General features: G+C 40.5%; 1 protein-coding gene and 1 long non-coding RNA gene across 13 annotated transcripts in view; one reads left to right on the top strand and one right to left on the bottom strand.

Moving 5' to 3' along the window:
* Positions 1–23,239, bottom strand: part of shank3a (SH3 and multiple ankyrin repeat domains 3a) — a 1,267,872-nt gene that overhangs the window by 152,964 nt on the left and 1,091,669 nt on the right. For all 9 annotated transcript variants that reach the window (XM_059986981.1, XM_059986984.1, XM_059986980.1 and 6 more), the window contains one exon: positions 16,222–16,357. In XM_059986981.1, coding sequence (XP_059842964.1) covers positions 16,222–16,357 — 136 coding nt within the window. The remainder of the gene's footprint in view (positions 1–16,221; positions 16,358–23,239) is intronic.
* LOC132403573 (uncharacterized) overlaps positions 1–23,239 on the top strand; it is a 75,238-nt gene that overhangs the window by 32,317 nt on the left and 19,682 nt on the right. The window contains exons 1-2 of one of the 4 annotated variants that reach the window (XR_009515296.1): positions 11,008–11,084; positions 16,247–16,422. This is a non-coding gene — a long non-coding RNA (uncharacterized LOC132403573). Of the gene's footprint in view, positions 1–11,007; positions 11,085–11,815; positions 11,878–16,246; positions 16,423–23,239 lie in introns of those variants that run through there. The other 3 variants (XR_009515297.1, XR_009515295.1, XR_009515294.1) reach the window with 3 other exon arrangements.

Below are 23,239 nucleotides of genomic sequence, written 5' to 3'. Positions count from 1 at the left end.
TTATCTCTAATCGGTCCTACCTTCATTGCTATATTCCTTTTCTTCTTCACATAGTTGAAGAATACCTTGGGGTTTTTTTTTTACCCTATTCGCCAAGGCCTTCTCATGCCCCCTTCTTGCTCTCCTCAGCCCCTTCTTAAGCTCCTTTCTTGCTACCCTATATTCCTCAATAGACCCATCTGATCCTTGCTTCCTAAACCTCATATATGCTGCCTTCTTCCACCTGACTAGATTTTCCACCTCACTTGTCACCTATGGTTCCTTCACCCTACCATTCTTTATCTTTCTTACCAGAACAAATTTATCCCTAACATCCTGCAAGAGATCCTTAAACATCGACCACATGTCCATAGTACATTTCCCTGCAAAAACATCATCCCAATTCACACCCGCAAGTTCTAGCCTTATAGCCTCATAATTTGCCCTTTCCCAATTAAAATTTTTCCTGTCCTCTCTGATTCTATCCTTTTGCATGATAATGCTAAAGGCCAGGGAGTAGTGGTCACTGTCCCCCAGATGCTCACCCACTGAGAGATCCTTCATTCCTGGAATCATTCTTGTGAATCTTCTCTGAACCCTCTCCAATGTCAGTCTATCCTTTCTGAAATAAGGAGCCCAAAACTGCACACAATACTCCAAGCATGGTCTCACGAGTGCCTTATAGAGCCTCAACATCACATCCTGGCTCTTATATTCTATACCTCTCGAAATGAATGCCAACATTGCATTTGTCTTCTTCAAGACCGACTCAACCTGGATGTTAACCTTTCGGTTACCCTGCACAAGGACTCCCAAGTCCCCTTGCATTTCTGCATTTTGAATTCTCTCCTCATCTAAATAATAGCCTGCCCGTTTATTTCTTCCATCAAAGTGCATGTCCATATACTTTCCAACATTGTATTTCATTTGCCACTTCTTTGCCCATTCCCCTAAGCTATCCAGGTCTCTCTGCAGGCTCTCTGTTTCCTCAACATTACCCGCTGCTCCACCTATCTTTGAATCATCGGCAAATCTAGCCACAAATTCATTAATCCCATAGTCCAAATCATTGACATACATCATAAAAAGTAGTGGTCCCAACACCGACCCCTGTGGAACTCCACTGGTAACCAGCAGCCAGCCAGAATAGGATCGCTTTATTCCCACTCTGTTTTCTGCCGATCAGCCAATGCTTCACCCATGCTAGTAACTCCATTGTAATTCCATGGGATCTTATCTTGCTAAGCAGCCTCATGATTGGCATCTTGTCAAAGGCCTTCTGAAAATCCAAGTACACCACGTCTACTGCATTTCTTTTGTCTACCCTGCTTGCAATTTCCTCAAAAAATTCCAGTAGGTTAGTCAGGCAGGATTTTCCTTTCAGGAAACCATGCTGGCTTTGGCATATCTTGTCATGTGCTTCCAGGTACTCAGTAATCTCATCCCTAACAATCATTTCCAATAACTTCCCAACCACTGATGTCAGGCTAACAAGCCTACAGTTTACTTTCTGCTGCCTCCCACCTCTCTTAAACAGCGGAGTAACATTTGCATTATTGTGGCATTATCCACAACATTATAAAGGAATGTTATAAAACACTAAGTAATTGAAGAGTTTCTCTTCAAGCTTCCATATATTACTGTCATTAAATAAATTTTGGATTACCTCACAGTTTAATAGTTTTGTTGACTGCAGATCACATTGCTAACATAAATTCTGCATTCGTGTATGCTTGCCAGGGTGCAAGACATTAAGATTCTAGTGTTAATTAATTTTTCATTTGTTAGATGATTTTGCTTTTTAATTGATTTCTTTGTTGCTTTAATATCATGCAGACATTTGAAATGCAATGGTTATAATATGCTGGTTACACTTGGGATTTTCTACTTGATGAACCTAGGAAATTTGTAGAATGCGAACTAAGACTCATGGGCTATATGTATAATTTTATACTTTATATACAAGAATTCAAGGCCATAATGTCCAAAGGATGTTACCAAGGCACTGGGAGATTTAAGATCATAGATCATCAGACATAGGAGCAGAATTAGACCATTCAGCCGATCGAGTCTGCTCCACCATTCTATCATGACTGATTATTATCCCTCTCAAACCATTCTCCTGTCTTCTCCCCGTAACCTCTGACACCCTGAGTAATTAAGGACCTATCAACCTCTACTTTAATATAATCAAAGACTTGGCCTCCAAAGCTAACTGTGGCAATGAATTCCACTGAGTCTCCACCATCTGGCTAAACAATTTTCTCTTCATCTCTGTTCTAAATGGACACCCTCTCTACTGTACCCCTGGTCCCAGATTCCCCCACTACAGGGAACAACCTTTCCACATCCACTCCATCTAGGCTTTTCAATATTCGGTAAGCTTCAGTGAGACCCCGTTATTCTTCCAGATTCTAGTGAGTACAGGTGCGGAGCTATCAAACACTCCTCATATACTAAATGTAAAGGAAACATAGAAAAATTAGAAAAGACATGAAGTTTAACTCCCGTGGTTGTTTGTTCCTTGACCTTAGATTTTCTGGAATAACTGAACCACAAGGCTCCTCCACTGGGAGATAGGTCACTGAATTGTTCTGCTTTCCAATCATTCTTAAGAGAGCCGTTAAAACTCCGATGGAATACCTACAAATGCACCTTCTGGAAGCATAGACCATTATGGATTAGAGAGTCATAGAGTTGTGGAAAAGTACAGCACAGAATCAGGTCCTTTGGTCCATCTAGTTGATGCTGAACCACTTAAACTAGCTACTCCCATCAACCTGCACCGGGACCATAACCCTCCATACCCCTACCATGTATGTACCTATCCAAACTTCTCTAACAGTAATGTGCCATCCTGAGTCTTGTGCACTCATTAATCAGACATCAACTCTTCAAATGCTAAGCACAAAGATAATGTTCACCCAAGACAGTGGTACATTTTGCATATGTACTATGACCGGGTGTCTACCTTGTAACTTTATTCTGACCAGAAAAAAGTCTGTATTCAGCTAAGAGGGTGAAACAGATTAGAAGCCTTGCACTGGTACACTTGAGCAAGACTATTCGGTTCCTTAAGGTTGTTATAGTGGGGTGGGGGGGAGGTAGTGGGGTTAAGCTCCCAATGATGAGAGTCTCAAACAGCCTCTGACAATCATCACATGAAGCAGTGCACTCTGTTGTCACTTTATTAGGTACACCTATGCACCTGTTTGCTAATACACATATGTAATCAGCCAATCATGCGTCAGCAACTCAATGCATAAAAGCAGGCAGACATGGTCAAGAGGTTCAGTTGTTGTTCAGACCAAACATCAGAATGGGGAAGAAACGTGATCTAAATGACTTTGTCCGTGTAATGATTGCTGGTGCCAGACAGGGTGGTTTGAGTATCTCAGAAACTGCCTATATCTTGGGATTTCCATGCACAACAGTTTCTAGAGTTTTCAGAGAATGGTGAGAAAAACAAAAAAATCCAGTGGACGAAAATGCCTTGTTAATGAGAACAATCAGAGGAGAATGGCCAGACTGGTTAAAGCTGACAGTAAATCCAATAACTACACATTAAAACACTGATGAGCAGAGGAGCATCTTTGAATGCCCAACACTTTGAACTTTTGGCTACAGCAACACAGACATACACTCAGCAGCCACTTTATTAGGTAAATGAAATACCTCATAAAGTGACCACTGAGTGGATATCATTGTGAATACACATACTTCATATCTATTTTCATATGCTTTGGTTTAAGCACAATAGGAAAGAACATAATTATAGGAATATGCAACATGCCTCTTCCAGCTTGCTTTCTATTCTGACCAACTGAAACTCCACCTTACCACAAAATCTCCCAGTCTGTGGGAGATTAGTACCAGCATTCTTTGGATCTCATACTGGAACACAGTGACACTGACAATCCTCCTATCCCAGAAATTGAACTACTATTTAGAATTGCATGACAAAGCAATTGAAATATGAAATATAGAGCAGGTTGAAAAAGGAATTAGTCTGCAGCACAGGACGATTGTTGGAAGTAATATTACTTTAGTGTCTATGGCGGCACGGTAGTGTAGTGGCTTGCGAGCTTGGGGCGTTGGAGGTCAGATTTTGATTCCAATGTCATCTGTAAGGAGTCTGTACATTCTCACTACGAACACATTCTCTGTGCCCCTGTTTCCTGCCACAGTTCAAAGAGATACCAGTTAATTGGACATTGTAAATTGTCCTGTGATTAGGCTGGAGTTAAATTGGAGGGTTGTTGGCAGCACAGCTCAAAGGGCCAGAAAAGATTGCTTTGTGCTGTATCTCTAAATAAATGAATGAGTGAAGAGGTGAAATGTGCCCCATTATTAATAACATGCAAAATGTAAGCTGATACAAAACAGTTAAAGTATGACTTGGGAGAAACCAGGTCCTCTTAAAGATCGTCAGGTGGAACGGCAAGTGATGGCTGAGATTTTCAAAGTCTATTTCTCCTCAGTGTTTACTAAGGAGAATATCTTGGATGCCAAAGAAATGAGGGTAATAAGTAGTGAGGTCTTCTATCAAAGGCGTATGACAAGGAAGGAGGTATTTGCAGTCTTAAAACACATTAAAGTGGGCCTGACCAAGTGCACGCCCCCCTTTCCAACCTTGTGTGGGCCAGGAAAGAAATTTTGGAGGACCTTCTAGAGCTATTTCCTTTTTTGCTGACAAGTTACGACATTTCAGAAGATTGGAGGGTGGCTAATATAGCAAGGACAGGCCAAGGATCTACTGGTAGGTGAGCTGTAGAGAAGTTACTGGAGGGAAGTCAGTCACAGCCTGATCAGGAATGCATACAAAATGCTGGAGGAGCTCAGCAGGTCAGGCAGCATCTATGGAAATGAATAAAAAGTCGACGTTTCAGGCTGAGACCCTTCCTCAGGACTGGAAAGGGAGAAGAAGCCAGACACTAGGTGAGGGGAGGAGGTGTCAAATATAGACCAAGTCAAATTGGAGGGAGGTGTCAGATATGGACCAAGTCAAATTGGAGGGAGGGAGGTGTCAGATATGGACCAAGTGATTTTAAGGGCAGGGTGGAAGTTAAAGGCAAATTTGATGAAATTACAGCACCAATGCAGTTGTCAATGTAGCAGAGTAAGAGTTTGGGACCATTACTTTGGAAGCCTGGGAACATGGACTGTTCTACGTAGCCAATGAAGTGGGAGGCAGAGCTGGGCCCATGTGGATTCCCATGGCTACCCTTTGAGTCTGGAGAAAGCGGGAGGAGCTGACGAAAATTCATGAATAGTCACCATGATTTTGTGTGTCAGAAGTCGTGTCTGACAAGTCTTTTGGAGTTGTCTTTAAGGGGATAGATGAATGCAGGACAGTGAATGATATGAATGTGGAACTTTGATATGGTCCCACATGGCAGGTTGATCTGGAAGGTTACATTGCATTGATTCAGCAGGAGCTAGTGAGTTAGAATTGGCTTGCTGATAGGAAGCAGAGGTTGATGGGTTGAAGGTCAATTCTCCAACCAGAGGCCTGTGACTAATGTGCCCCGGGGACCTCTGAGTAGGATATGAATGCAGATGGAATGATTAGCATGTCTGCCAATGATACTAAATTAGTTGTTCTTGTTGATAGTGAAACAGGTTACAATACAACGCAAAGAGATTTGGGGGAGATAGGCTGAAGAATGCAAATGGATTTCAATTTAGCCAAGTATGAGGTAATGTATTTTGGACAGTCAGACCAGTGAATGACAGGGCACTGACAAGTGTTGTAGAACAGAAGGATCTGGGAGGAAAAGTGCACAGTTCCCTGCAAGCAGCCATACAAGTAGACAGGAGAATGAAGAAGGTGCTTAACATGCTGGCTTTCATCATTCAAGGCATCAGGTTTAAGAGTAGGAGCATTATATCTATAAGTTGGTGAGACCGCACTTGGGGCATCATGTACAGCTTTGGCCACCCTGTTGTAAGAAAGATATTGTCGAGCTGAAGAGGGTGCCAAACAGATCTACGAAGATACTGCCTGGCCCACAGGACCTGAGTGATAGGGAGAGGTTAGCCAGGCTGGAGTCAGACAGGAGCCCAGGAGAATGAGGGGAAACCTCAGAGACATTTATGTCATGATAAAATGGACAATCACAGACTTTTTTTCCAGGGTGGGGTAGAACAAAACTAGAGAGCTAAAACTAAAAGATAAGAGGGGAAAGGTTTAAAAGACACCTGAGACGTGAATACTTTATATGGAAGATAGTGAATATATGGAATGAACAGCCAGCAAAGTGGTCAATTGTAACACTGCAGTGGCATTTGTTTATGTACTTGAAGGGGAAGGGTTTGGAGGATCACAGGCAACTGGGACCAGCAGGGAGGATGCTGAGGCCTGGACTAACTGGGCCAATGGACTGGTTGGTATACTGCATTACTCTATAAATCTAAAATGTAACAATGAGAAGTGTAGAAAACCAAATCTAAGGTTAAAGGAAGGATGTTATCTCAAACAATATACAGCGAAGAAAAACAAGTAGCATAAAACCCTGAATTGCAGCGCTACAAATATGGGAAATAAAGTTGTGAAATTACACGGTTATTTGCTGGTAAGATATAGATCTGAAGTTACGCTTTGAAAGAAGAAGCACAGTTCAGGCCTTCGAGTTCCAAAGTGCTAATTTCACCAACAATTTATTTATTGATATCCAGTGTGGAATAGGCCCTTCGGTCCTCTGAGCTGTGATGTCTAGCAACTCCTGGTTCAACTCTAGCCTAATCATGAGACAATTTATAACGACCAATTAACCCACCAAATCATATGTCTGTGGGAGGAGACCCACGTGGTCATAAGGAGAACGTACAAACTCCTTCAGACAGTGGTGGAAATTGAACCCTGGTAAAGTGCTGTGCTAAACACTATGGTACCGTGCTACCCTAATAACTTATAATTTGACCTGGTCCAGCCACATGGACACCGTTGCCACGAAAGCACACCAACCCCTTTACTTCCACGGAACACAAGGGAATTCAACCATTCAGGGCCAGGGCAAAAAGAAATTTCTTCACCAGAGAGTAGCAAATGTTTGGAATTAATCTAAGGCTTTGGAGACTCAGTTGCTGAGCACATCAAAGGCAAATATCAACAGAGTTTTGGACATAAAGGAAATTCAAGCAATTTAGTTGTAATGGTGTTGAGATGAAAGCCTCATTCAGCCTCTGAATGGTGGAGAGATTCAGGGGAGTCTTATTCCTTTTTCTATTTTTTATATTATTACTTTTATTCATATTCTTACTCCCTCTGTGGTGTAGGTTCACTAGTTTCTTCAAGGAAGCTGGGGCAAGTAACTGAGAGGCTTCTTGCAAAGTAATAGTGTCATTATACTTCACCAGTGATTGATGGAGCAAATTTTTAAGGTGGTTGATAAGATGCCAATAAAGAGAGGTGATTTATACTGGATGATGCCTAACTCCACGGATGTTTTTGGAGATGATTTTGTTTTCTTTTAATATCTTCCTGTTTTCAGGAGTGAACATTATTGCCTATATTATCTAATTTTATTTGCACCTGAGGAGATTATGATGAGCCATCTTCTTGAAGTGCTGCAGTCCTCCTGGAGAAGTGTTGCTGCCGAGCATTGGGTCCTGCTGTTTTGGACCCAGTGACGATGTAGGAATGGCAGCATGTTTCCAAGCCAGAGAGGTATGTAATTTGAGCAGGTAGAAGCTGAACAGGGCTGCCAATGCTTCAGCCTTGTTTTCAGTATTCACAGGTAGGTGCTGCCATCTTTGCAGATAGAGACTTTCATGGAGCTTCTTCTTCCCATTAGCTGTTTAGTTTCCCAACAAAAGGCACAAATGGACGTGGCAAGACTGCACGGGTTTTGATTGTATCTCTTGGAGTTGGGATCATTTAGTTGTCTGTTTCGAGCTATTTTATCTGTTTGCCACTCATCAGTTTTTACAGATTGGCATCCTATTCTTGGGTAAAAACATGGCACTGCTCCGTGCTCTGCTTTGAACCAGGATGAATTTCCTGGCTGAAGGAGGAATATTCCAGGTAATGGGGCTACAGATTCTGCCAAATGATACAGACCTGGATGGAAAGCTATTTTAGGATTCAGTCTGGTTAGTAAATGGCATATTAAGTTGCTATTAGTGAATGACGTTGAAATCTCCTACTCAGAAATATTCTGTGTCCTTATTACCTATTGTGCTTTTCTAATGCTCGCTCATGCAAGTGAAAAACATTCCATCTTGTTCTCAATCTGTGCTCTGTAGATGCCAGAAAGAATTTAAAAATTCAGGATTTGCCATATTCATCATTGTATCGGCTTTCAGTTAAAATTCTGGTTGATGGTGACCCTAGGATTTAGATGTTGGAAGATTTGATGTAGGTAGTATCTTTGCATGTCGAGGGAAAGAAGTTACATTCTCTCTTATTGGAGACAGCCAGTATCTTACATTTTCAATGACAATATACAATTATCAACGCATAAAAATATTTATGAAAGTCTAAAAGTAAAATAATAAGGACCTAGAAACCTGAAATAAAAACAAAAAATGGTGCGGATACTGAACAGGTCAGGACAGTGAAACAGTTGATGTTTTGGGTTGAAGACCTTTCATAAGAATTGGCTGTCTTTCCAAAGCTGGATTTCCAGTCATTGATAAAGCAGGTGGATGCCTTGAGGTACACCTGCATCAATGTTTGGGTGCATAGATGCATGGGCTGCAATAACCTCTGTTTCTTTCTGTTCTCTCACCACCTGCTTCATGCTCAGTCAAATAGTTGAGAACTATTCAGTTCTATTCTATTCACTTCAGAAATAATAGTTCTATTTAGAACTCAGTCAGATTGGTCTATGGTGGGTGCTATTGAGCATTTCTTCTTGAAGAACATTAAAGTGCTTCATCCAGAGTAAATGAGTAAATTCTGTACTGCTCTCAGTGCCTGTCCTAGTGGATTCAGTCTGGTGATTGATGCATTAGCTGAGGAAGGTGGCAATCAGAATATTTTCTCGGCTATACTGATTTTAAGACACAGGATTTCATGTGACCTTGCATAAAGATTGTTGTGTTTTAAGATCAATTCTTCCTGATTGTCACAGTGCAGCCTTCTCAGGTGCATCTGTCCTATCAGGATTGGTGCACTAGAACTTTGACTGAGAGGTATGATTTTGAGAGCATCAGTATGCCAAGATGTTACTTTGCTAGATTGTCTGAAACTAACACCCAGATGTTTTCAAGAAGATCATTTGTCTATCTGGTCCAAATCATAAGAACTTATGACGTGGTAATAGTAGTAGTAGTAATAGGAGCAGTAATAGTATGAAGTAGTAATAGGAGTAGACTATCTGCACATTTAAGTTTGCTTCATTATTCCTCAAGATCATGGCTGTTTTACTAACTCAGCAATACCATTACAGCATTTCATTCCCTTAACATCCAATAACCTACTGAGTTTGTTTTGAGGGAACTGGATAATTGGGCCTCCAAAGACTTCTGGAGTGGAGAATTCTAAATGTTCAGTACTCTTTCTCTGAAGATTTTATTTTTCTCTCAACTCAGTTCTAAACAATCTACTCTTTCGACTCAAATTTACGGAATGATTTTTACGCAATGAAGAGTTTTGATATTATAGAACATAGAACAGTACAGACCCTTTGGCCCACAATATTCTGCCAAACCAATTAAATGAATAACCTGTCAACCTGCTTAGCTACTTGCAGGGAGCTATGAACTTGGACCTCAAGATCCCTCTGTTCATCAACACTGTTAAGGGTCTCTTTCTTTTTGACCTACCAAGGTACAATACTTCAAATTTAACCAGATTAAACTGCACTTAAGGGGAATGCAGCTCTTAGAAGTTGTTGGAAAAGACAAGACAGGTTAAAGTGTGCAGAAGAATGCAGTTAATATAGTACAAACTCAGACAAACTACTTACTTCTGTTTACAAACTTGTATGGCTATATGGTTTTCTTATCAAAGATTCTGTGACTGAACTCACTGAGGAAGAACAGTGTTCTCCTGTTGGCCTGGCCAAGGTTCCTCACCAGCCAACGTCTATCTTAATAGTCTTCACCATATTAACATATTTAAAACACCTCTGGCACAAAGTATCAGTTTAGTTTGTCTGCACAAGACAGTCACTATGTCTCAAATGGTAAGTGACTAGATATTAGCATTTACTTTTTTCACAACCAACAGAAACTACATGTTTTGATGTCAATATCCAAATCACTTTTTAGAACAAGAAAATAATCCAAAGCCTGGGATGTATACATGTTGGGTACCATTGAAAAGCAAATATAAGGGAAACAGCACACCAGGGCCTGAGCAGAGTCTTGGTAGGTTTGTCGGTGCAGTATTGAGAATGCTGCCTCCAGTATTACATGGTTTATTAAACTAAGTATGCTGTACAGGAGTAAAAATAAAGCTCTACAAAGCAGAGGGTCAGCTGCAGCTTTAGAGTGCTGTGTGGATTTCAGGCATCACCTTATCGAAAAGACCTTTGCTGTCCTTATAATCAGACAATATATTTTCACAATTAATATTTCTATGGATATGAAACTGTAGTTCAGAAATGTACCTGGGAAAACCAGAGGCAGCATATTTTTAAATATGAGTGTGGAAGAAGAAAGAAGACACTGGACAAAGAAGTGATGAAATAGAAATTGTTTAGTCAAATGTTTTGATGAACAGTACAGATAATGAACATTTATGTTTTGTTCCATTGTAATAGTGTAGATGTCTACATAAAGTAGCTGTACTGATGAACATACAAAGTAAAACAGAATTACAGAGCACTTCTTTTCAGTTGGTAGTGTTGAGGTAGTCTTGTTGACTTATGTAGAAGATGTGCAAACTTAACAATGGTGAAACCCAAACTGTGTCACTGCATTTGATTTATTTACATGATTATATATGAAAACTATGTACATGTGTTCTATTTACAGAAGGACCAGTGGCTGGGCTTTGGGAGGACTCATCATTCAAGTGAGCCTCCACTGTGCTGCACTGTACATTTGGCACTACATCAGCCACAGGAGGGTTAGCGGCTGGCAGCACCACCCCAGGAGAATGGCCTTCAGGGGACTTGACGGAGCTCTGAACAGCAACGTCTCGGAGCTGAGGGGTAGGGGCATGGTGATCTTGTACCAAGGTCCTGAGCAGACTAACGAGACATCCAACCTGCTCAGTGAACTGTGTCCAACCAAACTGCATAATAGTGTGCGACCTTGTCATGTCACTGTGCATCTGGGTGTATCCAGTCTGCACGGTGACATGGAAATTCTGTACTGCCTCATGAAGGAGATGAATGGTCTGCTCCAGCATCTGGTGGGTGTGGGCTGCAGATGTTTCAGGCACGGCACCTGTCAGCTGTGGCTGATGTGGCCTTTGGTCATCTGTGGTGGACCCTCCGGATTGGATGCCACCATCCAGGAGAGGCTCTTGGGAAGGTCCGACTACAGGAAGCAGTTCCTGTGCCGGGTCCTCCTGTAAATCCAGAGCACTGTCACAGGTGTGGAGAGTAGATCCCAGGTCCTGTGGGGTTGTGGCACTTTCCCCCTGATCGGACTTGCCATCATTTTCCTCAGAAGCATCGTCATCTTTGAAAATATTGATGAGTCCCTCGAGTGACTCAGTGCTGTTTGAAGTGAGAGATTCATCTGTGGAGACATAAGAAGTCACCTTTAATGCTGGATCTGGGGTATTGTAACAATTTGAGATTTTTTTTTTACAATCAGACTGTTGCAGACGACAGAGTACCACTGACGCTTCTCCAATTGTGTTTCCCTCTCCTCTCCTCTCCTCTCCTCTCCTCTCCTGATAGGAGTGACTCCTGCTAGGTGATGGTCCAACAAGCCCTGTAGTACATCTCCCACCGACCTGTTTCTCAGACATGACCAAGCAGCCTGCATTGGAAGGTAATTTGACTGAGGAGAAATCACAACCAAGCCCAACTCATCCTCACCCCAAATTCCACGTTCCACTCACAGGCACGCTTCTCAGCAGGAGTCACTGGGTATCGATCAGGAGTGGCAATCCTAGCTGACTTTTGTTTTTTCATCCTTTCCTAAACCAGGGCTACTAAGGCCAATTATAATAATCTTACTCCCACCCTACCACCCACCCACACCAAACCCAACTCCCACTTGCTACCCTTGGCTGAGGTCAACTAGCTTAGCACAGACCAAGGGTTGAACCTAGGGCCTTTCTGGTCTGTATGGTTCACCCACTGAGCCATCAGGACAGCATCTAAGTGCCACTTCTCAAGAAAACTTACTGCAGGCACAGCAAACGATTGTGGACTTGGGGCGTTATGTCTAAGGAGCTACAGGTCTCTGTAGGAGCATTGCTAGCATGCATATTAGCGAAGTAATGGAGAGGGCTATGTTGTTAGTATTTATTTCTAACTAAAACAGACAGCAGACATCATTCACATGACTTACCAGATTCGGTGACAGGCTCTGGCGTGGAGGTGGTCTCATCGGTGCCTTGTTGAACAGTTGAACTAGCAGTTTCTTGGTTCAAGGGAGATATTTCTCTAGGTGCCCTGCTGTTCTGTGCAGTTGGTTTGCGTTTCCTAGTGTGGTGCTGCTTAGTCTCGCAACCCCTTTTGTTTTGTTTTTTTATTAGTTCATTATCTCGTTTGCGACAGCCGTTTGCAGTTTGGGGCACTTTTTTTGCACAAATTTATTAACTCTCCTGACAGTGATGGCCCAGTGGCCTCTTGATGGTCCTCTGTTGTCGCTAACAAAGTCTTGATGTCAAAGAAATGCATGCTTCATTCTTATGTACAATATAAACCATTATTTAGAAAGTTACATATCATCAAAATCGCGTCTTCTACTTTGTCCTTGTTCCGCCACTCTTAACTTTTACCATTGTGATAAATCACCTCAGTTTGATATTTTCAATGATATTCCCACTCATTAAGCTCATAGTGAAAATAATTTACCATGGATGAGATTATTCTTTAATCCGTACATTGAAGTCAATCTTTCCAACATCTCTTGCATTTGACTAATCAAATATCACAACCCCACCCACTCCAGATGCGTTAATTACACCTCTTTTTAGATACATCAATAATTAGCTTTCTTAGGACTATTCTTGCATTAGTCTGTTAATCATTCATTACTGCAACAGTTACTAGAGCTAAGCAAGTATTCCACTGGTTTAACTACGTATATGACAGGTTTTGACTTCACCTTGTACTCTGGTTCCTCAGTTTCCTTCTCACTTAGTCAAATACATTCACAACAGTGAATGGCACTACCTGCATGATGTCCTGTATGAATACACCAAAGCTTCATCAGCAGCATTTTGCAAAATAACAAGCACTTCCAAATTGGCAGAAGAGAGCTGGAGATCCCCCTCCCAGTACCCTGCTAAGTCATACATGAGGACACATACACATATGAATCATCATGTTTGCTGAATTGATTATACTACATTAAAACATTGTGCTCTTCAAGACATGGTTCACCAATTAGATAAGTTGCAATGGCTTTGTAAGCATTGCCTGCTTCCCAAGAATAAACTCAAAAAAATCATCTTTTTCCTTGAATGTTTTAAGTCTAATATCCTTGGCCTAATTTTCTCCAATGAGGACAATTTAATTTTTGAAACTGCTATCCTAACTTGCTGACTAATGAATCCACATAGTTGTCATAGTCTTTGTGTTAAAGAGTCTTTTCTTCCTAAAAAAATACTTCCAATTCTAGCAGATTACATAGACTATGTGGCAAAGAAACAGATTATTAAGTGTAGTACATATACCTCTTGCAAATCTCCTCCCATCCCTCTTCAACTGCTTTCCAACAGTATATTTTTCTCACCCTTTCTTCCCTCTACGTTTATGTAGTTGAATCATTGCTACTATTTGCCTCGATTTCTTGTGTCAGCATTTCACGCTATTACCAGTCTCTTGAAGAATGTCTCCTGAACTAGCACTGCAATCGTCAGTGACCATCTTATATTTAAGAACTTTAGTTTTAATTTTCTCTATAAGTAGAAATATTTTAATCACCTTAAGGTCACCACATCTTTTTTCTAGAGAAAATTTACCTCCCAACTATTCAGATCTTTCTAACAGGTAAGTTTAACACATCATTTTGATAATATCCTTATAAATATTTTAATCATCCCAAAGTGCTTCAACATCCTTTTGATAACAATGAGACCAAAAGATGCACAGTTCTCCAAATGGGATCTAACTAAAGTTATCTGCAAGTTGATCACAACTTCTATGATTTTCAGTTCTAACCCTCAATCCCCAATGCTTTACTTTAAAAAAAATCTACTTACTTCATGACTTTTAATTATTGTGATGAAAAACCACCCTAACCTTAACCCTAATGAATTTACCATTACCCTTCCAAGTGCAAGCCCTTCAACTCTTTGTAGACTGTCAGTGCTTTTCTTATATTCTATGGATTTACACCGATAGACTTCCACTTCAACCTTAGCAATTGCAACTGCACTATGCCAATGTGAACTATGTTTAGAAATTTAGTGTAGCAGTTGTTGTATGTGAGCTAACAGAAATAGGTCAAATTAAAACTGAGAAGCATGTAAGTTGTATTTTAAATAAAACTAATGACCAATAACAAATAAGGAAATGTTTGGGGTAGATGGGCTTGAGTGAAGGGGCCTATTAACAGTGTAACCAACTTCTACACACTTGATAAACATTTGCATGTATTTAATCTTCTTTATCCTTCTCAGTACTTCAAACTGTCAAACTCCTTGAATCTCTCAGGCATCCCTTTTTTCTGCAGTCTGCAGGTTTTTATAGGCTTTCTCTAACCACTTCTATTCTGTAGATTAGAGTTTACTCAGTCTTTATGCTCCATTCTTCTGTAAGATCCTGAAAATGAACCAGTTTTTGTATATGCCATCAGCTATCCTCAATCAAAGAGTTGATAACTTTTCAATGAATACTTCTGAGAACTGGACTGGGAGCTGCTAAGCAGAATTAACACAATCAGAATTCTCCAAAGCAACTGGACTTCCATTAAGGAGATATTATAGCCATTATTCTACACAATATTTCAACCACAACCCAACAAAATTAGTCTTCAAATCCAAACTAAAATCGAGTCCATTATAAAGGGACGACTACTGTACTTCAACAGAGCCACTAATTGCCATTTCAATCTTGCACATTACCTTATTTCACCAACATACATTAATTAGTTAAACACACTTTGCTAAATAGATGAATAACACATTCAGCGATAATTCACTTGACTGTGCATCGATGGCAGGTAGCACCCATACAAATATCAAGACATCCCACAGATTAGTTAACTACTTGATATCTTTTGCTCTTGGCCTGTCTGCTCAGTTTCCGTCTCCCTCCCACACGTACTCCTCCCTTTGATGCTTTATCTAAGTGATCACTCTTTTTGTTCTACATTAATCAACTGTTTTGGGCATCATATGTGAGCCTGATTTTTCCCTCACTATTGTTGAAATATTTACACTTGATCAGAATCAATATTTTCTCCTCAGCAGATGTGAGTGAGAGAGAGCTACCACATCCGATCTAACATCAGTTAACTCAGCACAAATCAATGCTGCATAGATGAGGGAGGTTAATTAATTACTTAAGCTAATGAAAGGAAAATGCTTCAATATGTTTCAAAGTTGACTGAAAAGTGGATGGTGGCTGGATGGTGGCTAGATGGTAGGAACTTTGCCAAAGAAAGTCAGCTTCAGTTAGACAGGATTTTGATTAATTCTTTCTCTATATAAGAGAAAAGAAGTTGATTTTTTTTCATTACCGGTGACACCAGTCTATTACATATTTTGAGAAAAGAAAAGAATGCTCCAGTTCATTCTTTAACTTGATAAGGAAAAGGAATCGAGTCTATTTCGAATTTATGTGGGTGAAGGTTTTGTATGTAAGCTGATTAAGATGAGGGGATCATCCGATGAGCTCCCTATATAGTTGAAGTTAAGTTCCCATAGGTCTGTCTATGAATAACTGTGGGGAGAACACAAACACTCTGCAACCAACTAATGGCATTCTTACACCCAAAATGTCTTTTTCTTTTGGTACGTTAGATGAAAACTTGCCACTAGGTTTGAATTACTGCTGCTCAACGTGTAGTTCAGTGCCTTCTTTGAGAGAAACCATGGTTCACACCTCACACAAATATCAAGAGACATTCTCTACAACAAGTACAAGCATCCATACACCATTGGCAATAAAGTCAACTGTAACAGAAATCTGTAATTACCATTAACTATTGCCTGACCTTTTTTCCTCATTCCATCTTCCAGTTCCGGCTTTCGACTGACTGTCACCACCTTCATCAGCAGGTTATTTCCTCCCTGTCGGATCATGGAGACGACTTGCTTGTGTCCAACCTTCACCACGTTGATGTTGTTGACCTGTAAAAGAAGACAAATGCTGTTCAGGTCAGCACTACTCTGCAGGCTGGGTAATCTAACATCAGGTAAGGAAATGTCAAATAATGTTTATGTGAAAATGCAGGAATGTCACACCTTTTTTTAACCTGAAAGGAGAACAGGCAAATTTATAAGTCTTGTGTGTAAAGTTTATAAATTCCAAATTATTAAACTGCAACAGTCCAAGACACTTCATAGAAAAATTCTACTTCTTCTGACTTTCACCATGAGTCCGAAGCATGACTTCTAGTTTGCTTGCATTGAATCTATTTGTTAATACTTTGACCACTTGCTTAATCTATTAACATCACTTTTCAATCTAATGCTTTCTCTAATTGTACACAATGTTACCTATCTGTAATAGCAGAAAACATGGATATCTGGCTAACTATATGAAAAATAATTATATAAAATAGGGTGATTTTACTACTAGTTATATTCTACTAATTTTAAGTACTTGTTACTATCCCCAACTGCTACCTCCAGCCTTTGTGTTTGAAACCTAGTCAATAATTTGCCATGAACTCCAATTCATAAAGGAATTTCTCACATACTTTCTGGAAATCCACATAATAAATAATTTTGAGCCAGCTCCTCAAAAAAAGATCAACTAAGTTTGTCAAGAATGATCTACTCTTTTCAATCACTGTAGGCTTTTTCGTAAATTGTAAAAAAAATCAAGACAATCAGCTGCTAACTATATTTAATTTGATACTATTGTGTGGTTTCCAATTAACAGATGTTAGATTAACTGTTCTGTTATTTTGTTTGGATTTCCTCTAATATTCCTCGAACAGAAAAGTGGCATTAGAAATTCAGAAGATTTTGTTAGGGGATCTGCAATGTTCCCTGCTATTGCTTTTCAAATACTGGAACAGAAGTCAAGTCAAGTCAACCTTTATTGTCATTTCGACCATAACTGCTGGTACAGTGCATAGTAAAAATGCGACAATATTTTTCAGGACCATGGTTTACATGACACAGTACAAAAAACTAGACTGAACTACATAATAAAAAAAACACTGAGAAAGCTGCACTGGACTACAGACCTACACTGGACTGCATAAAGTGCACAAAAACAGTGCAGGCATTACAATAAATAATAAACAGGACAGTAGGGCAAGGTGTCAGTCTAGGCTTCGGGTATTGAGGAGTCTGATAGCTTGGGAGAAGAAACTGATATATAGTCTGGTCGTAAGAGCCCGAATGCGACGTAATCTTGAGATTTACTTACTCTTATAGTATATAACCATATAACTATATAACAATTACAGCACAGAAACAGGCCATCTCGGCCCTTCTAGTCCGTGCCGAACGCTTACTCTCACCTAGTCCCACTGACCTGCACTCAGCCCATAACCCTCCTTTCCTTTCCTGTCCATATACCTATCCAATTTTACTTTAAATGACAATACCGAACCTGCCTCTACCACTTCTACTGGAAGCTCTTTCCACACAGCTACCACTCTCTGAGTAAAGAAATTCCCCCTCGTGTTACCCTTAAACTTCTGCCCCCTAACTCTCAACTCATGTCCTCTTGTTTGAATCGCCCCTACTCTCAATGGAAAAAGCCTATCCACGTCAAGTGTTTTATTTTGGTGAGTCCTAATCCTTGATTGGATTCTTAAGAGTTGTAAATGTCGCAGCAAAGTAATTACACAGTGCCTTTCCTTATTTTAACTTATGTTACCACCAACATCAGTGATGTGGTTTGCATTGCTTTTGACCATCCTTTTTATCTGAATGTAATTTTAACTAAATTGTGGTGATCTACATACCTCTAGCAAATTTCTTTTGTGTTCATGTGTTGAAGCTCTTACTATCTATTGTGTCACCTTTTAAATCACACCCATTCATCAGAATCAGTGTCCTTTTTTATCCTACTGTTGAGTTTTCTTTTAGTTTTAAATAAAGCTTTGAAAAAATATAGTAAAAACATTTTAATTTTTTACATATTTATTGTGTTTAATACACAGTGATAGAAGCCACAGTGTTTTGGTGACTTGGCAAAGCAAAGCCTCATTATTTGGACCAGAAGATATAGGAGAATTAAGTCTGCTCCACCAATTCACCATGGCTGGTCAAATATTCCTCTCAGCCCCAATCTCCTGCCTTTTCCTTGTATCCTTTCATGCCCTGACCAATCAAGAATCTATCAATTTCTGCCTTAAATATACATAAAGACTTGGCCTCCACAGCTGCCTGTGACAAAGAATTCCACAGATTCACCACTCCCTGGCTAAAGCAATTCCTCATCTCCATTCTAAAAGGTCTCCCCTTTATTCAGAGGCTGTGTCCTCTTATTTTAGACACTCCCACGATAGAAAATATCCTCTCCACATCCACTCCCTTAAAGCCTTTCACCATACAATAGGTTTCAATTAGGTCACCCCTCAAATTTCTGAATTCTAGTGAATACAGGCCCAGAGCCATCAAATATTCTTCATATGAGAAGCAGATCAATCCTGGACGTCCTTTGAACCCTCCCCAGTTTCAGCACATCCTTTCTGAGAAAAGAGGTGAAATACTCTTCATAATACTTCAAGTGAGGCCCCAAGTGTTTTATAAACTCACAGCATTATGTCCTCTTGAAATGAATGCTAACATCACATTTATCTTCCTCACTGCAGACTCAACCTGCAAATTAACCTTTATGGAATCCTGCGCAATGATTCCCGAGTCCATTTGGACCTCAGATTTTTGTATTTCCTCTCTATTTAGAAAACAGTCTAAAACCCTTTCATTACCTCTACCAATTTGCTTGATCATACATTCCTGACACTATATTCTATCTGCCATTTCTTTGCTCATTCTTCTAATCTGCTGAAGTCCTTCTGAAGCCTCTCCAGTTCCTCTAAACTACCTGCCCCTCCACCTGTCTTCATACTGTCTGCAAACTTTGCAACAAAGCATGGTGATCAATTCCATCATCTAAATCATTGACATATAATACAGAAAGTATCAGTCCCAACATAGACCCCTGTGGAACACCACTGGTGACTGGCAGCCAACCAGAAAAAGCTCCACACTGAACACCTTCTTCAGCACCTTTCAGGCTGCATGGCTTCTTTCAGAGAACTTAGAACTTGCTCTCCTAAGTCCCTCTGATCCACAACACTGATAAGTGTCCGGTCATTCACTGTATAGGTCCTATCCTGGTTTGACTATTCAAAATGCATTACCTCACACATATCTAAGTTGGAATCCATTTGCTATTCCTCATCCCATATCTCTAACTGAAAAAGATCTCTTTGCAATGCCCCTTTGAAGCAGGTGGAAACTTCTAGCTGTAGCAATGAGAGACTGAAACTGTCTTTGAACGAACCGGCCAGTTGGCTGGTATGGGCTTTCAGAGCCCTGCCAGGTTCTCCATTGGGACCTGTTGCCTTGTGAAGGTTCACCTTCTTGAAAGACAATCTGACGTTGGCCTCCGAGACAGAGATCACCGGGTTACTGGGTGCTGTAGGGATCCTCCTAGCTGAAGTTTTTTTCTTCCTTTCAAAGTGAGCATAATCTGACATGGGTATCATATTGCAGGCTTTGTCCCAAGTTTGACACAGGTTTTAAGCTCAGAAGTGGAATCCTGTACTGGACTTGTTAATGGAATCGGGCAAAAGGAAAGGCCTGTTCCAGCCATCAAACTACAAAATGGAACTCTGCACCAGTCCTGTTTGCTCTGAGCCGCAATTCCATAGCTGGCCAGATCATCCCCCCAGCTTTTGCTCTGTGCCAAGCCAATTACAACTAGCAAATTCTGAGATGGAACCATGTACTAGGTCTGTCACTGACAACATGCATTCAACTGGAACTGAAATGTGTAGTTTGTATTAACAACCTATGTATAGACACTTCTGAACCTAGTATCATGTTATGTACATAATCAATCTATGTATATAATTGTCTTATGTATCTATATTTATTGTGTTTTTTTTTGCGCTGCATCGGGTCCAGAGTGACAATTATTTTATTTTCCTTTACATGTGTACAGGAAATTACATTAAACTATCTTGAATCTTTAATCTGTGAATTTGCTAACACATTAGAAACACTGTCACCCTTTGAAATGTACCATCAAGCCAATTCTGTGTTCAGGATCTGGCCTGAAATGACAACTGTTTATTCAATTCCAATGATGCACCCTGACCTGCTGAGTTTCCCCAGCATTTTGTGTGTGTTCCTCTGGATTTAGTTGGCTAACTCTCCCTGCATCCCAGGTGATCTAACTTTCCAGAGCAGTGTAAAATGCTCCCATGAGAATGAAAAACAAGGATGGCAAGGTCTTGGAACTTTAGATGAAAAGAGACATTGTAAGTTTTGTCAAAAAGGACAAAGGAACCACTTGTAAGGTGTAGGAAATTAAAATCAGACATGGCCCTTGAGAAAGATAAAGGAAGCAGGGAGGAATTTAAACAACAAAGGGGATTAACACATGCAACACACTTGATGATGAATGAACACTAGGCCTTACACTCCTGGCGAGAATACACCAGCTCCTGGGACACTCAGCTCAGCTCTCACGTTCATGTACATGGTTCTCTGAATGAAGTGTTAAAAGTGTTTCATCAAACTCAATTTCACACCAACCCACCTCAAGAGATAAGACCATAAAACACAGGAGCAAATCAGACCATTTAGCCCATCAAGTCTTCTCCATCATTCTGTCATGGCTGATCCCAGATCCCACTCAACCCATACACCTGCCCTCTCCCCATATTTCTTGATGCCCTGACCAATCAGCAATCAACTTTTGCTTTAAATATACCCATGGACTTGGCCTCAACAATGAGAACTTCCAGGTTTTCCTGATCTGCAGTTGGTTGAATCTGCGGATTAGGAGGGCTGACTGTAGTCCATCTGGCCCAGGTAAGTTATCCACCTGAAGACCTTTCTGCTTTCTTTGTAATATCAGCGGCACTCACTCCTGCTCTCTGAATGCATCTTTTCCTTTCATATAGCTTTTCTAGTTGCCTTTTGTTGAATTTTATACACTTCCCAATCATCCAACTTCTCACTTACTTTTGTTTCCTTATATGTCCTTTCCTTAGCTTTTATGCAGTCCTTAACTTCCCTTGTCAGCCACAGTTGCCTACTCCTGCCATTTGAGAACTTCGTCTATAGGACATATCTATCCTGCGCCTTGTGAACTATTCCCAGAATCTTCAGCAATCTCTGCTCTGCCAGTATCCCCCTCCAATCCACCTGGGCAAGCTCCTCTCTCACGCCTCTGTAATTCCCTTTATTTCATTGTGATACTGATACATGTGACTTTTGCTTCTCTCTCTCAAATTGCAGTATGAATTCAAACATATTAAGATCACTGCTTCCTAATGGTTCCTTTATGTTAAGCTCCCTAATAAGATCTGGATTATTACACAACACCCAATCTAAGTTAGCCTTTCCCTGAGTAGGCTCAAGCACAAGCTGCTCTAAAAATCATCTTATAGGCATTCAACAAATTCTCTTTCTTGCGATCTGACACCAACCTGATTTTCCCAATCCCTTTGCATTTTGAAGTCCCCCATTACAATTCTGACATTACCCTTATCACATGCCTTTTCTCGCTCCCTTTCAAATCTCAATCCCACATCTTGGCAATTATTGGAGGCCTATGGCTAACATGAGAGTACACAGGTTTAAGGTGCTGGGGAGTAGGTACAGAGGAGATGTCAGGCGTAAATTTTTTACTCAGAGAGTGGTGAGTGCGTCAAATGGGCTGCTGGCAAAGTTGGTGGAGGCAGATACAATAGGGTCTTTTAAGAGACTCCTGGATAGGTACATGGAGCTTAAAAAATAGAGCACTATGGTTAACCCTAAATAATTTCTAAAGTAAGTACATGTTTGGCACAGCATTGTGGGCCTATATTGTGCTGTAGATTTTCTATGTTTCTATGTATGATTTCATAATGTTTTTTCACCCTTGCAGTTTCTTAACTCTACCCACAAAGATTCGACATTCTCTGACCCTATGTCACCTCTTTCTAAAGATGTAATTCCATCTCTTACCAACAGAGCCACACCACCGCCTATGCCTTTCTGCCTGTCCTTTTGATAGAAAGTATATCCTTTGATGTTAAGCTCCATACTATGACCTTTCAGCCACAACTCAGTGATGCTCACGATGTCAAACTGACCAATTTTTAATCCTACCACAAGTTCGTCCACTCATTCCAAATGCTATGTGCATCTAAATATTTAAGTACAACACCCTCAGTCCTGCGTTCTTCATCTTTTTGAATTCTGCCTCTGCGGTACAATTTAACTCTTTGTTCTGTCTGCATTTGTACCCAGTCATTGGCTTGTCCTTCCTTACATTCATATTACATCCATCATCAACTTGTAAACCTGCTGGTCCATCCTCAGCTCCATCATACTCATTGTCATCCCCCTGCCACGTTAGTTTCAACCACTCCCAATAAACCTGTCCACAATGACAATGGACAGCTCAGATTTAAGTACAACTCGTCCCTTTTGTCCAGGTCACACCTGCCCCAGAAGAGGTCCCAATTATCCAGAAATCTGAATCACTGCCCCCGAACCAATTCTTCAGCCACACATTTATCTGTCACCTCATTCTGTTCCTATCCTCACTGTCCCAAAGCACAGGCGGAAATCTGAAATGATTACCTTTGAGGCCCTGCTTCTCAGCATCCTTCCTAACTCCCTGTATTCTCTTCTCAGGACCTCCTGAATTTTTCAATTTGTGTCTTAGGTAACAATATGTATCACAATTTCTGGCTGCAATGACTTGGGTGATGAAAGCTTTGTGTAAATACTTGTTAATCAGCAAATAAAATGAGGGAAATAAGCAACAGAAGCAGTGGAGTTTAAGGCTGGTTTGTCTCTATCCAAAGTCTTGGCAGCCAA

The sequence above is a fragment of the Hypanus sabinus genome, chromosome 13, assembly GCF_030144855.1.
Source record: "Hypanus sabinus isolate sHypSab1 chromosome 13, sHypSab1.hap1, whole genome shotgun sequence".
In the NCBI taxonomy this organism is placed as follows: Eukaryota; Metazoa; Chordata; class Chondrichthyes; order Myliobatiformes; family Dasyatidae; genus Hypanus; species Hypanus sabinus.
The sequence above is the reverse complement of the archived record's forward strand: the minus strand, read 5'-3'. Positions and strand labels throughout refer to the sequence as shown.